At 37.8% G+C, this 16920-nt stretch overlaps 1 protein-coding gene across 1 annotated transcript in view; it reads right to left on the bottom strand.

The window, feature by feature from the left end:
• LOC123241547 (solute carrier family 15 member 2-like) overlaps positions 1-16920 on the bottom strand; it is a 91917-nt gene that overhangs the window by 36531 nt on the left and 38466 nt on the right. The window contains exon 6 of the mRNA XM_044669167.1: positions 13367-13457. Within this exon, the coding sequence (XP_044525102.1) occupies positions 13367-13457 (91 nt within the window). The remainder of the gene's footprint in view (positions 1-13366; positions 13458-16920) is intronic.

Genomic DNA, 16920 nt, shown 5'->3' with positions numbered 1-16920 from the left:
ATAACTCAGGTGGCATGTCACTTTGAGAAAAAAAAAACATAATTTCACAATATTTATAGTTTAAATAACAAAAATGTATAATTGTAATATATAATTGTATTTAATAAACCATAAACTAATTATTTAACTTACCTGCTTGGTAACTTCTTTGTTCGTCTGTTAGTTGGTTTCTTTGTTGATCTTGATATTATTTAACTTGTGTGGGGTGCAGTGAACTAAGATAAGTGAGGGGGAGGGAGAATTCTTTAACTAACCTATTAGTGAATTTTTTGTTGCTAAATTTCATTGGCTAATAAAAACTCATTTAGCCGCTAAATCTTCAATTGAAGGTTGGTATTTTGTACACTTCAAGCCCAAGCAAGCACTACCAACTTCATCTGTCAATCTGTTTCTTTTGTTGGTTTTGATATTATTTAACGCTGAGAATAAGATCTCACAAAAATACGTAGAGGGAAAAATTGTGAGTAAAGCCTTTCCTATATTTTTCAGGGTACTAAAAGTGTCTGGTAATCGATTCCAGGCACTCCAAATTTCCTGTTCATAGTGGCACTCTTCTTGATTCTCCAAGCGGCATCTTTCCAGATTCTCAAGTTTTGATCCCAAGTCAACAAACACCTGAGCCCAGATGCTTCTTGAAATTCTGCAAGTTGTATCTCCAAATCATCAAATTGCATCCATTGAAAATCATTAATTCCAAACTACTGTAGACTACTGTGTCAGGATACTTAATTATTTTCATAGTCTGTTCTAGGCTTCTAAATAGATTAAATCTATCACTGAACTGGTCAAGTAACAAGTCTAAAACATGCTGGTACTTTATATGCAAGGGTTCCATTTCATTTTTTACAGCTGCACTGACCTTCTCAAAATACTTTATCTGAGGAAAATACCTATAAGTTTTAATTTCTGAATCGCACTTGAAATTTTTAAGTTTACTTTCAAAAGCTTTTATGTATCCAAACTTAACATCAATACGTTTGCCAAAACCTTGTAACTTTAAAAATTCATTAATATGAACAGAGAGATCTGTAAAAAACATTAGGGTGTTGACTCACTTATCATCATTGAGCTGAGTTAAGTTTCCCAGGTCCTTATCCTCAAGAAATATCTTAATTTCTTCAAAGCATTCCACAAATTGCTCAAGAACTTTGCCTTGGCTCAGTCATCTTACATTATTGTACATCAGCAGTCCACTGTAGATGGAATCAACCTCCAGTAAAAGTGCAAAAAATTCTCGCTTGTGAAGGAGGCGAGCAGCTATTAAATTAACTATTTTTGTAAAAACTGACATTAAGTTGTTTAAGTCAGTGAATCCTGCCTTGGCACATAAAGCCTCCTGATGGATAATACAATGAAAAGGCACAATCGGATGTCCAATAGCTTCCGTAAACTATTTGACAAATCAGACTTTTCCCCTCACCATGTTTCGTGCCCCATCTGTCATCACTGACACAACTTTAGAGATATTGTTATAATTATGGGAGGTCTCTTGTATCTATTTGAGGTGGTAGAAATGATGTACAGAGAGGAATAAGATGACACTTCTCCTTTATAACAGTTGCCCAGGCAGGATCCTTCAGGTTAAAAGAGGTTTATCCTTTAGGACCCACCTGGGGTTAATTGATATATTGATTTGGGCTCTTCAGCTAGGATAATGACGATATTCTGACTGTGTTGTCTCCCTTCCCAAACAAGCTTTGAAACTGATTTAGGAAGGTACTTTAAACTTTATATATTAAACAGGAAGGATAAGGGTAAAGGACTGTGGTATAGGAGACCCTACTCTAATTGTTACTAATGAAACTCTTAACTGCTGGCAAAAGAAGAATCAATGTAGCTTCCCTCTGGTTCAGCCTGGCCAGGACTAAACCAGAGTAGGTAAACTGCTGGGAAATCTTCAGCTTCTTCTTCTGTAGCTCTTCAGCCTTAGCAGTTGAGTTATGTCCACCCTTTCCACCCTCTTCTTCAACTCCTGCCCACTTCCTGGATCCCTCCCGGGCCCTGGGAAACCTAGATATCTAGATGATGAAACTCCTAATATCTAGGGGCAGTAGACACCAAGGTGGTGGTCAAGTACAGGTTGAAACAGTATATCAAGTACAGGAAGAGTTTGCAGAGAGATGTTTGCACCCTCTCACTCCAAGACCAGGATCCACCGATCTCCAGCCTCAGCACAGGTCAAAGACCCAGAATCTCTCCTCAGGGTTCTCAACTGCCCCCTCCTGCCTCTCGCATGCCTCCCTGGGAACATTCCATCCAATTGACTTATTTGTCAATCAAAGGTGAACTTCAAGCTCCCAGAGATTCAATATAACAATATTAATGCTTAGGTCATAGAATGTTTGTATAACAACCTTAAATATTTCACTTCCTGATATACTTGGCACTGATACTAACTTTATCAACTCTTCTGTCATTGTGAGACCATCAGAATATCAACCAATAATGGCCAACTGAGCATGTGATGTGACATCAGTAGTTTCATCAAGAGAGATAGAAAAATATTTAAAATTACTTATGTCTCTCTTTAATTGATGTTGCACATTTGTGTTCAGTATCATTATTTGGTCTTTTATAATATTTCTACTGAGTGGTAACTCAGATATTTTCTTAATAATTGCATCTTTATTCCACATATCGTGAAATAGAACTGGTGTACATCTTAGGAGAGTTTCTTTAATAAATTCTCCCTCACTGAGTGCTTTTCCATGCTGAGCTATGGAATGAGCAATGCTCAAATTTGCAGATGTTAAATTTGTAGAGACTTTTACAAATTTAAGGATGGAATTAGATCAGCTCTTATAAAGGTGTAGCTGCCTGTAAATATATTCCTTCCTTTTATCCTCACTTTTTTTCAAGAGCTGGGAATGATTAATTTCAAAATGTGTATTTATATTCCATGTTCTGCTTACTACCATTTCAGTACATAGAATGCAAAATGATCTGCTGTTTTTTTTCTATAATGCCATACATCTCAGTCCATGTCTCTTGAAAGGGTCGGCTACTGCTACTACCACTTCCTTTACTTAACCTTGTTTTTTTAATTTTTTTGGTTCTACATCAGGGAGGCAGTGACAGAAAACAAAATTATAACCTGTTAGCCCTGCAGGCAATTAGAGGGTTAACTAGCCTAACTGACCACAAGATGGCACATTTTTTTTCTTTTCTTTTTTTTAAACCCTTAACTTCTGTGTATTGGCTCCTAGGTGGAAGAGTGGTAAGGGTGGGCAATGGGGGTCAAGTGACTTGCCCAGGGTCACACAGCTGGGAAGTGTCTGAGGCCAGATTTGAAACCTAGGACCTCCCACCTCTAGGTCTGACTCTCAATCCACTGAGTTACCCAGCTGCCCAAGATGGCACATTTCTTTTAGGAAATGGCAGGGTTAATAAGCAGAAATAGGGGTTAATAAGGATGCACAACAGTAATAGTGGTGAAATGGAGTCTGCACTACACTACAAGATGGCATTCCTTGTGTAAATTAAGATGGCTGCCGCTATTTCTAATGGCAGGAAACGGTACCCATAGCACAGGCCCTTGTCTCTCCCAGCCTCCCCTTAACTCAGTAATGGTGGTCAATTAGAAATCCAGGACACTTCAGAACAGTAGATTGGATGACAGTTATTATGGTTATGTGGTTGCTGGCAATGGTGATCACGGGGCCTCCAGAGATGCGTCCCCGGAGGCATTGTGCTGCTCCCTGCTCCGCCGGCCAGAAGTGAAGTCAAAGGTCCCCTAATGGCCTGGCAGTCCCATAACTAGACGCTCTTTGCTGGAGTTCTGTTGTTTTGACCTACAGACCTCCGGCACAGAGTATCTACACTACACTATAGCAAATGTTTCATCCTCCACATGCAGCCCCATAGTTTTCTGTATGCAGCCACATGCGGCCACGTGTCACTGAAAATGGCTACGTGTGTCAATGCTGACACGTGTGTCATAGGTTTGCCACTAGGGCCCTACTGACTCATCAAGTAGAGATCACATACCACTAAAATGCCTACAGCTTGTTCACATGAAATAGTTTTCCAGCTACATCTTTCCAATCTTGTTATTTGTGTGGTTGATTTGTCTTTTAACCCAACTTAAGGTCTTCAAATTAATCTCAACTCAGTTTTACCTTATTAGTCCACTGTTTTATATATAGCCTGTTGGGAGTTTTGTTATTTTGTTTTGTTTTATTTTATAGACCCTGAGTTTCTTATAAAATGTATTAACTGTCCTTCCCAAGTTCATGTCAGTTATAGATGTGATAAGAATGCAAAATATGACTTCATACAAATTACTGATTTTTAAAAATGTTATACATAACAAGCACAGTGGCAGATCCTTGAAGTCTAAAGGCATTTCTCCAGACAGAAGCAATTACTAAGCAATACTTTATTATGTAGTCCTTTAATCAGTTTTAAACTTTCAGTCAATGCAGAATTAAACTCTGAAATTATTCAGCTCACATTTCTCCATCTTATTCATATGTCATAAGAAACTTTACAATATCTTGCTAAAGTCTAGATATGCTATATCCAAGGCATCAAATGATATTGTATAACCAAATATCCTGGTATGTAATAAAAATAATGGAAAAATTGGCTAGGGAGTAAGAATTGTTAAGGTTTATTAGAAGATAAAGGGTATTCTATTTTAAGACAAATGGCCTTGGTTCATTACATATAAATATGCCTAAATTGGAGAGGGCTGACATTACAGACTCTGTAATGTGAATGTTCTTTTGGCAACATTCAATTTTCCCTTTTGAATTATTTGCTCACTAAACAACTTTCTATTCTATAATTTGGTCTCTTGCAGAGAGCTCCTCATCATGGGAATATCTTATATACATGGATAGTACTTGATGTTGAGTCAGAGATGCCTATATTATTAATGAATAAATTGGCATCTGGATTATAAATGAGTGATTTATGAGTTTGGTTAATGTTAATCTGCTTCACATTGCCAGACTACCACTTTTTGCCCAATTTCACAGAGGACAATCTAGAATTATATTTAAAAAAAGTCTTTGGAGAGAATAATGGAGTTGAATTGAGATGTCTTGGGATCAAGCCCTGGTTCTTCACTGAGTATCTTATCTCTGAGGAATTATCTTACCTCTCTAGGCTTCAGTTTCCTCAACTGTAAAATGAAGGGGGTTGAACTAGATAGCCTCCAAAATTCCTCTCAGCTCTGGATCTATAATCCTAAAATCTACAAGACATGAATTAAGTGTCCCAAAGTTGGAAAGAAGCCAGGACCTAATTCAAAGCAAGAAGTAGTCATAAAGTCATTGGTGGACTGCTGCAATATATCTGCCAGGTCAGAGTCAACAAAAACCCCACAGAAATCAGAGTGAGATTAAATGAACCAATAGGTTTGTCAAAGTTTATTTAGTCAGAAGGTTTAAGCCTCACATCAACTTTTATCATGCCTTTTATTTCTAACTCTTTAGAGGCAACTGGCCAGTCCTCTTGCTTCCTGGCATCTTGAGACAACTTCCCCTGATCCAGATCTGGGTTTAGCTTGCTTGCACCATGAATGCTACCTACCGGTAATCATTCCCTCTATACCTGTGATGGTGAACCTATGGCACACATGATAGAATGTACACACAGAGACCCCTCTGTGGGCATGCACCCATTGCCTGCCACAGGTTGTTACTAGAAAGCCAGAGGGACTCAGGGTAGAGCTGCTTCCCTCCCGCTCTCCACTTGCCTGAGGAAATTTTTTCACTTGACCCTCCCCTCTGCCCAGCAACCCAATGGGACCACGTCCTCCCTCCTATGTGGGATAAGGTAGATGGGTTACAGGTGGCAGAGCTGGATGGGAGGAGAGCATTTGGACCACTCCTCTCCCTAACTCTAATCCTAAATTCGTTTCTAATCTAACCCTAACTCTGAGGACATTGTTTCACTTCACCTGCCCCTCTGCCCAGCAGTCCAATGGGAGCAATGGGGTAAGGCGAGAGGTAGGGTGGGAGGTGGGGAAGCTGCTAGGCATTTGGTCTGGGGGGTGGGGCATGGCATTCAGTGTCTGGAAAGGTTCACCATCCCTGCTCTTTACCATACTCCCTGGTTCTGCTATCATGCTTTCTGGACCTGTGTCACAGTATGGAATGGACTTCTGGTTATGTTTCCTTAATAATAAAATGTAAAAATATCTTTGTCCTACCTATTTCTTGGATTGTTGACACCTCCTTGAAGAGGAATGACTGTTTTCTATCATTTGGTAAAAATTAATTATTCCATATTAGTGTAGATCTAAGTTGATCCATGGGACTTGGGTTTTAAAAGGGAGAACTGAAAAGGGATTATATGCAATGAATGTGATGTGGGCTGAAATGTTCCACAAACCCTGCCAAGTATCTGTAAACAATCAAAAGAATATAGAAACAATAACTAATGATTAGTGTGGAGCTACCTTTCAGGTAAGATATATGAACTGCCTAGATTCACAATTATGAGAAAACTCCTTACACCAATCTTTAGACAAAATTTAGTCATTTGTTTGGAATCTTTGAACCACAAGGACAGGTGGTTCAGTTTCCCATGCACTAGTTTCCCAGGACTAGATTCAAACAAGGCTCAATTTCCACACCCATTGTCTTTCTCAGCAGCTGTGCAGAAAAGAGCAAAATTTTACCAAAGTTGCCCTGAGGCATTTAACATATCATTAGCATCCTATTTACATCACAATTTCCTTCCTATCCCCTTCTCCCAATCTGGATCACCCCCCCCCCCAAACAGCCCCTCCCCACAACTCCCTCCATCTACCATCAGTGGGCAAACAGAGTGAACCATGGACAAAAAGCCATGCAGATCAAAGTGGACCATGAGTAGAGTACATCAGTTCCCTTGAGACATACACAGGGCAACAACTGCCCAAACAAATGATCACTGCCTTAGTAACTAATCAAGATAAAAGTAATTCCTGGAAACTCCTTCCCACCTTTAGCATTACTTACCTTTATTTACAAGCCTTACCTTACTTGTTTCTTCTTTTACTAGCTATCCTGTTACTATATTCTTACAATAAAGCTTGTTTCCTTGCAATGGAGTTGGTCTGAGCTGTCAATCAATTGGATGAGACCCCAATCAGCCTTGCCCACATCAAATGAACATAAGCCCTCTGTGAGCAAAATCTTGATATCTGCAAAGCCCCTCAAGGAACCTTCCAGCTTCAGAAGAGATAGCAAAAAAGAAGCAGAAGGGGACAGCTGGGTAGCTCAGTGGATTGAGAGCCAGACCTAGAGACAGGAGGTCCTAGGTTCAAATCTGGCCTCAGACACTTGCCAGCTGTGTGACCCTGGGCAAGTCACTTGACCCCCATTGCCCACCCTTACCACTCTTCCACCTAGGAGCCAATACACAGAAGTTAAGGGTTTAAAAAAAATTGGGGAAAAAAAGCAGCACAGACAGAATGGTGAGGGAATCCCCACCAATCTCCTAGTGATAAAAAGGGGAATTGTCTTTATGTGGAGGAATGGAAGAAAGAGCTACCTTGTGGAGTAGCAATCCTAGACTTTATTCTCCACTAGTGAATTATGCAGATTTCATGGGAAAAGGTAGCAACTCTAGAAACCTCAAGTACATTTCTCTTCTGAGAAGCCTTAAGCTAAAGGGTAGAACTTTAAGTCTAGAGAATTATGTAGGTCTAAAAGTAGTGTGTGGGTTTTAAAATTAATATTCAATACTCTTATATTTTTAAAGTTTTATTAATAATAAACTAACATAAAAAACTAGAGTAGAAAGGTTCTAAACTAACTTCAGCCATGCTCATGAAGAAAAGAGCAAAAGGGAGGAGCCACAGAACTTATAAAAAATATAATGTGACCACTGTTATATTCATATCCTGAGAAATGGTGGATGTCACCTTGATTGACAAGGGAGGCAGTTGGAGAGATTGGAATATTCCCAGATGCCATGAGCCAGGGGCAAAAGTCAGTTGGCTTGGGAGTATAAATAACCCTAACAGCCACCTGGAGGGGTTTTTGGGCTTTTGGTCTTTTGGTCTTTGGTCTTTGGTCTTTGGTCTTGGGTCCCTGGGTGGTGAAGGGAGGCTGGGAGGTCTATGAAGAAGAGAGTTAGTAGGATTTGAATATATTTCCTGAAGACTGTGAGAGCTAGTCCATCACCAATGACTGATAGTGAGAAAGCTGAGAGAATAAAATCGCCAATACAGCTGCATCAAGAGCAGTCACCTTTCTCTGGCTTGGCAGTGGCCAGACTGGTTCAGAGGGGTTGTGAAGAACAAAGCTCCAGCTTCTACTAAATCAATAGCCTCCAGTCCTAAGTGTTAATTAGTTATAGATATTAGATTGACAGGGTCTCTAATCCCCAAACCTTATCCTGATTATCCTTTCTCTAATTATAGATTATAGATAAAGAGTGTTTGATAAGTACCTTCCTGAGTGGTCTTTATATCATGACCCTTGGGGAGGGAGCTAATGCAGTCAGATAACAAATGTGAGGCTAATCAGAGCCCTATTATTAATAATTTATCCAACCCCAGGTTGGACTTGAAAAGGTTACCCATTCACCTAACTTTTCAGGGTCCTCCCTGGGTAACTGTTATTGAAAGGAGGGATTATAACAACTAGCAAGGGTGATTGGGGTTGGTGTTCCCCCATCATCTGCACCTAGGGAGAATACAGAGATGTATCCACATCACTAGATAACTATATCTCTGTAGGACCCTCTTTCTTTATAACATCACACAAACATGAAGGTGCAGGAGAAATTAAAGGGAATTTGGGGAAATACTAAGAGACTTGTGGGGGATGAAGTCCAAGGTTCAAAATCTCCATTTATGCATAAGGAAGTAGAATTATCTTAACTGTTTAAGAAAATTCAGATATTTTCTCTTTATTTTGGAAGGGGTATTTTTGTTTTTTGTTTGCATTTTTCTGAGAAGTGAAAGGCAAACCCATCAGTACAGCTCTGGAATGACTATAGACTACAAACTCAGATTAATAATGTTTTTATTGACATGTTCTTTTTCTATATGACATATCAAATGGGAATATTTTTTAGTAAAACTGTCAAATTTGCGGAGTAGACATTTTTAGTGCTTCTAGGTATAATTTTGGAGTCGAATTATGGGATCTGACATGTGAGATGTTTAAATGAAAGATCTGGAAGTTTAAATGTCAAAAGGTAGGCATCTAAATTTGAGAGTCAAATTGTGAAAAGATCTAGAAGATTCCTAGCACATTGGGTAGGTCATCTTGTAAGAAGCTATGGAAAAATATGTTCAAGAATTACAAAGGAGATGGAATACTATTGTGCTAAAAGGAATAATGAACCGGAGGAATTCCATGTAAACTGGAACAACCTCCAGGAACTGATGCAGAGTGAAAGGAGCAGAACCAGGAAAACATTATACACAGAGACTGATACACTGTGGCTCAATTGAATGTAATGGACTTCTTTACTAGCAGCAATACAATGATCCAGGACAATTCTGAGGGACTTATGAGAAAGAACGCTAGCCACATCCAGAGGAAGAACTGTGGGAGTAGGAACACAGGAAAAAAAAAACTGTTTGATCACATGGTTCAATGGGAATATGACTGGGGATAGATTTTAAATGATCACCCTAGTGCAAATATAATATGGAAATAAGTCTGGATCAATGACACATGTAAAACCCAGTGGAATTGCTCATTGGTTACAAGAGGGGGTGGGAGGAGAGGAGAAGAAGAACATGAATCATGTAACCATGGAAAAATATTCTAAATTAATATATTTAATAAATAAACTTAATTTTTAAAAAAAGAATTACAAAAGATAAGACAGCATGGATGGGCTGTGATCTTCATTGACTGAAATAATAGCATTATAGATGAAATCAGATCCAGTCAAGTGTTAAAAATGTTGGTCTTGCTCTCCTCTCAGTGAAACAGTTAGAAAATAAAGTTTTCCAACAGGTAAGGGAAGATTGCTTTTCTCTCCTTTGACTAAGATATCTAGAAAATGAGTTTTTTTTGGTCTCCATCAAGAAGATGGAGATGTTTTAGCTGTGTAGAAAGAGGTGATATGATAGAAAAGAGATCATGAAAAAGGGGGAAAGGACCTACTTGTCCAAAAAAACTTATAGCAGCTCTTTTTATGGTGATAAAGAATTGGAAATTGAGGGGATGTCTATCAATTAGGAAATGGCTGAACAAATTGTGGTATATGAATGTGTTATAAGAAATTACAAGCAGGATGATTTCATAAAAAGCTGGAAAGATCTACAGGAACTGATGCAGAGCAAAATAAGCAGAACTGGGAAAACATTGTACATGGTAACAGCAATTGTATGATGGTCAACTATGAAAGCTACTCTTAGCAATACAATGATCCAGGACAATTCTGAAGGACTTATAACAAAGAATTCTATCCACCTCCAAAGAAAGAACTGTTGGAGTCAGACAGAGATCAACACATACTATCTTTCACATTAATTTATTTAGAGCTTTATTTTGAGGCTTTGGTTTTTTGTGAGTATTCCCTTACAAAAATGACCAATATGGATGTATGTTTTGCATGATAATGTATAACTCAGAAAAAAATACGTGGTAGACAATTAGTACCTTAGGTAAGTCAAGCTGGGACATATATAAAGGCTAAGTAAATAGGTACTTTGAGAAAGAAACAGATTGCAGGCTGGATATGTAATATATAGGGAAAAAGATGATCGATATTAAGCAAAGATTCAACCCTATTCACTGAAGACTTCAGTCCTAGGACCATCCAGGAGTACCTTTCAGCTACACAAAGTTGTTTTCGCTGAAGGCATCTAGGTGGCTCAGTGGATAGAGTGTTGGGGCTAGAGTCAGGAAGACCTAAATTCAAATCAAGCTTCATACATTTACTGTGTGACCTTAGGTCACTTAGTCTCACTTTGCCTTAATTCAGTGGACAAGGAAATGGCAAACTACTCCATTATCTTTGCAAAGAAAATCCCATAGACAGTACTAGTTTGTTATGGTCCATGGAGTCACAAATAGTCAGACACAACTGGACAACAATTTTTAAAAAAATTATTTAACATTGATTTCCCTCTAAAATTAAAAAAATTACAATTGTAATGCTCTTTGTTGCTTGGACATGTCCGTGTGGTGAGTAACTGAATATCTAAACCTAAGTTAACAAATTTAAGTTCATGGCTTTTAGATCAAGTAGTTGGGTTTGATGGACTGCATTAAATTTGAATCGAGTTAAAAACAAGGCAAATAGGCCTATCACAGATCATTAATTTTTAGTCTCTTTGATGATACTCCAGGTTAAAGTGGTCACACTTTATGGTTATTTGATTATTACCTTAAGATTGTGATATTAGGGTTTAAAGACTTCTTTATTGTTGGGAGTTCCTTCTCCCAGGATGGGTAGGTACATTTCTCCAAAAAGAGACTTAAAGAGAAGGTATAAGATATCACTGAACAGCAGTTTTATCTGAAATAAGATGGTCCTGGTGGCTACATTTGTGTTAGACTTTAGCATAAAAGGACTGTGTAGGCCAAGAGGGACATAACATCAAATACTAGATTTTCTCTGTAATAATTAATTTTTTTTTAATCCTTACCTTCTGCCTTAGAATCAATACTGGGTATTGGTTCCAAGGCAGAAGAGTGGTAAGGACTGGGCAATGGGGGTTAAATGACTTGCCTAGGGCCATAGAGCTAGGAAGTGTCCGAGGCCAAATTTGAACCTAGAACCCAATTGTCTCTAGGCCTGCCTCTCGATTCACTGAGCCATCCATCTGCCCCTTAATAATTAATTCTTAGATTGGGGTTCTTGAGTGAATCAGAGGAGGTCTATCAGGGCTATTCAAAGAGAAGAGAGACCATGTGGTAAATTCACAATAGTAATCTGCAAATCCTAGGAACCACTGTAAACCTTTGATATTTGTTTAGATCCCCAAGTTAAAATCATATTCCTTCTGGCTTTCTATTCTGACCTCCTATTTCCCTGTAATGGGCATCAGAAACTCCAATTTGTCTTAGTCAAACTAACACTATTCCAGTTTGGCATGTAGGTATTTTTCACACACACACACACACACATACTGCCTCAACAATGCCTTGATGAACTGGATAAACAGAGGAGGTAAAGAACTCTAGGCCAGAGATACTCCAATAGAACACACCTTGAAAAATGGCATCATGAACTTCTGAACATAACAATATGACAATCTTTGAACACATTGCATTATCCAAGGTTGTAGTCAAAATGCCTGTGATTTATCTAGTCTTTTTCACTAATCCTTTGTAGAAGGAAGCAGGTTATAGTTTTCCTTTAAAGCCAGTTTAGTAAAGATTGTAGCTCATCCCAGTTTGCCCTGTGCTTCTTTCAATAGGAATATCTATTGCTATTTTTGATCATAGAATCATAAGATCTAGGAACCAGGAGGTAGAAATCATCTAGCCTAGTCCCCTCCTTGAACAGATGAAGGTCTGAGAGGGAAAATCACTTGCCCAATGTCCCACACAGAGTGAGTTTAAGGGAAAAGTTAGAAGCAGAAATTTAAGTTTCCCACCTTCCCATACAGTATTCTTTCCCACTACAGCCATTAAATATAATAATAAACTCAATAAAAATTAAAATGTCAAGTATTGTTGTAGAAACATAAGGATAGAACTTAATTTTTTTAATAATTTCTTATTTGTGTCCTCTTACAGCAAAAAAAAAAAGCTCTTTATAAAAAAATCTCATGTGGTAGAGAATGGTATAAGGGTAAATCACTATTCTAGTTTATGCACATATATAATGTATGACTTTTTTATCCTATTATTAATGGAATTCCTCAATTTAAGAAAATATTAGCTTTAAAAATAAAATTTATTAGTTCAATAAGCTAATTAGGGCATAAGTATTTACTTTCAAAAGCTTCAACATACATACCAATTGATACCAAGAAGTATCAATCAATTAACAATCATTTACTCCTACAATGTGCCATACTTCTCTTATACATTTCAAATATGATTCAATTTATCAAAATTCAATTAGTAAGCAGTTTTTCTGGAATATCTACATTAATCAAAGTGAAGGTGCACCTGCATTTGTATTTGTCAAAGTCTACCTTGGGCTGAACAGTTTTAGCTTCTTAAAACAATGTTGCTTCTCAGATCATTAGAGTTGGATGAGACCTTAGAGGTTTTCTGGTCCAATCTCATTTCATTTATGAAGGAATTGAGGCTCAAAGAGGCTAAATGATTTGCCAAAGTTAGATAGTTAGTAAAGGAGAGGGCTAGGATTTGAGTACATGTTTTCTGACTCCAAATACAGAATTCTTTTCATTGTTCCATGCAACTTCTTTTCTAAGGGTCCCACAAGAGACCATGACAAAGATATTCTGCCCCATTCAGTCCCCTGGTAAGCCAATACTGACCTCTGAGCATGGGCATGAAAATTGTTGAAATCAAGAACGCCAGGTTGACTATGAAATACATAACTGAGAATAATTTTCTCCTTTCTTCTGTCTGAAAGAAGATGGAACAAAACAATGTCAATGTTTTCAGGAATACAAAGACTAACTCAAACAAACCCACAATTTCCTGGATTTCCAAACACAAACATTACAATCAACATCTATGTTTGTGCTCAGGGCCTAAAGAAAATTAGAACTGGTCTACTGGTAATTAGTTGATCATCGTGGCAGAAATTTAATGGATTAAACTTCCTCTTTATATTTCATTTATGTTTGGCCTCCATGAGAGTTTATATTTGTAGAATTACTTGAACTGTATTTGCTGTGGGTTGATCTTGTGTTGAACAAATATGAAAAGCAATGAGGATAAAGAGGAAGTAAGAGTATGATGTCTACAGCTAGAGGAGATACAAATGCTGGGCCGAAGAGTTTCCTTTAGCTTAATGAATGTTAATATATTTTAAAAATTAGTTAAACATTCATTGATGACTAGTCTGGCACATACAAATTAAAGTTTAGGGTATAATATCTTTTGAGTAGACTTGTGATTGAAGTGGGCAATTGGTGCTATGGATGTAGCCTGAAGTATCCCAGCAAAGCAGAAAATCTCATGCACAGCTTTTCAATACATGCACATTTACAGAAGTCCCCAAACCCATAGATATTGTCATTAAGTGAAGAACAGAATGAAAAGCAGAGCCTTTAAGGCTCCCATCCCTTTATCTTTATTTTAAATTCCAAACCAGGAAGACAACAACAATTTGGTTGTTATGGCATTGATGTGTATCACAACATAACCTTTGGAAACTTTAGTCTCATCTTCTTGTACTTCAATTTTCTTTGTAAATGAGAGAGATAAGGAGGAGAATAAGAGGGAAAGACCTCACTGCGACAAAAGGGAAGCTGAAGCTTGGTAATAGGCTCAAATCAAAGAACTAATGCATCTTTAGCCCCATTCCTCAGTCAAAAATGAAGGTTTTCTCATCCTTATTTCCTCATTGAACTGTCTATAATGAAGCCACATAATTTTTATGTTTTGAAACTTTGTGTTCTGTGTAATCTGAAATTTACATTTTATGTTATATGCAATATAGAATATTATTGTATCCAAAGAAACAGTCAAATGTGCTCTTCAGGAAGAGCAGATTTGACTGGAGTGGGGAAAGACTTGAGAGAGGAAGATCAGCCAGAAAGTTACTGCAATAGTTCAGGTATGAATTGATGAGGCCTGCACAAAAGTGATGGAGGTGTCAGAAAAGACAAGCCATGTGCAAGAGACATTGTAAAAGTAGAATTAATAGATTTAGCAACATATTGGATGTGGGAGATATACCTATGTTGCAAGCTTGGGTGACTGAAAGGATGGCTGTAACCTAAAGAATAACAGAGAAATCATGGAACCAGGAATGATTTAGGGGAAAAGAAAATGAATTAAGTTTTGTACATACTGAGTTTAATATGTCTATGGGATACTCAGTCAAGATGTCCAATAAATATTTGAAGATTTGAGACTGGAGATCAGGAGAGAGGTTAGGGCTGGGCAAATAGATCAGAGATGATCATTGAATACTAAAGAAACTGACAAATTCACCAAGAGAAATAGTTCAGAAGGAGAAGAGAGTCAAAAAAGAGCCTTAGGGGTCACACAAAGTTAGTGGATATGACTAATGGAGAGCCATCAAGGGAGTCTGAGAAAGAATAGTCTATAGTCTATATTTTTCTGGCCTAAAGAAACTCAAAAAATAGGCAGAAGTCTGTAGCACTAATGTGGAAGCCTGTCCAGAGGCCACACAATAGGCAATAACAACATTGTTCACAGAAGCAGCAGCTTCTCTCAACCCAGAAACTGTAAAGGATTGGACAACTGCTTAAAAAAGAAATTGTAGGGGATTCTTTGCTGGCAGTGGGTGTTTGGCAACTCTATTGCCCATACACAGTTCTGGGTCACAGTTCCAGGGTGAAGTGGAATGCTGGTCATAAGGGAGAACGTTCTCTTCCTGGGTAAAGACTGGAGCATAGACCAAGAGAGCAGTGACCACATCTCTTCCCACATCACACCACCTTGGAACCACCAAAAACTTGCAGACTGGCTCTGAAAAAGCAGCATAAAAAAGCCTGAAGTTTGGGACAGTGCCTTCTTACTCCCAACTTTAACGTGAAGTTCAAAATCAAAAAATTGGATGGAAAAATGAGTAAATAACAAAAAAAGAATTTAATCATAAAAAGCTACTACAGGGGCAGCTGGGTAGCTCAGTGGAGTGAGAGTCAGGCCTAGAGACAGGAAGTCCTAGGTTCAAACCCCGCCTCAGCCACTTCCCAGCTATGTGACCCTGGGCAAGCCACTTGACCCCCATTGCCCACCCTTACCAATCTTCCACCTATGAGACAATACACCGAAGTACTAAAAAAAAAAAAAAAAAAAAAAAAAAAAAAAAGCTACTACAGTGGCAGGGAAAAGAAAGACAAACTCAGAAGAATACAACAATGTGAGAAGGGCTACAAAAAAGCCTCAGGGAAAAAAGTTAATTGCATCCACTGCCTACAAGAATTCCTACAAGAGTTAGAGGTAAAAGTGGGAGAGAAAAAAATTGGTGAAAGAAATGAGAGTGATCTAAGAAAATTATGAAAAGAGAAGCAATAGCTTATTAAAATAGGCCAAAATATTAAAGAAAATACCTTAAAAAACAGAATTGGGAAAATAATAAAAGAGGCACAAAAATCTACTGAAGAAAAGAACTTAAAAAAAACAATAGTCAAATGGAAAACAAGGTAAAAAATTTTGGATAAAATAATTCCTTAAAAATTAGAATTGAAGGGGGTAGCTGGGTGGCTCATTGGATTGAGAGCCAGACCTATAGACAAGAGGTCCTAGGTTCAAATCTGTCCTTAGGTACTTCCTAGCTGTGTGACCCTGGGCAAGTCACTTGACTCCCATTGCCTAGCTCTTATCACTCTTCTGCCTTGGAGCCAATACACAGTATTAACTCCAAGATGGAAGGTAAGTGTTTAAAAAAAATAGAATTGAAAAAGTGGAGATACTTATACACTGTTGATGGAACTATGAACTGATCCAACCACTTTGGAGAAATATTTGGAATTATGACCAAAGAGTTATAAAACTGTATTTTCCTTTTGATTCAGCAATACTACTATTAGATTTATTTCCTAAGGTGGTCAGGGAAAAAGGAAAAGAATCTATATATTCTAAAATATTTATAGCAGCTCTCTTTGTGGTGGTAAAGAACTGAAAATTGAGGAAATGGTCAAACAAGTTGTGGCATATAGCTGTGATAAAATACTACCACAATACAAGAAATGACAAATAAGTAATTTTTAATGGAAAAATCTACATAAAGTTATGAACAGTAAACTAGCAGATCAAAGAGAGCATTATATACAGAAATAAACAGAAATATTGTTTTTTAAATGACTTGTATAGATCCATCTTCAGAGAAATAACTGATAAATAGAAATAAGTTTAACAAAGCGGGGTGATTAGGAAGATTGGGGTGTAA

The sequence above is a fragment of the Gracilinanus agilis genome, chromosome 3 (genome assembly GCF_016433145.1).
Source record: "Gracilinanus agilis isolate LMUSP501 chromosome 3, AgileGrace, whole genome shotgun sequence".
NCBI classification, from domain to species: domain Eukaryota; kingdom Metazoa; phylum Chordata; class Mammalia; order Didelphimorphia; family Didelphidae; genus Gracilinanus; species Gracilinanus agilis.
The sequence above is the reverse complement of the archived record's forward strand: the minus strand, read 5'-3'. Positions and strand labels throughout refer to the sequence as shown.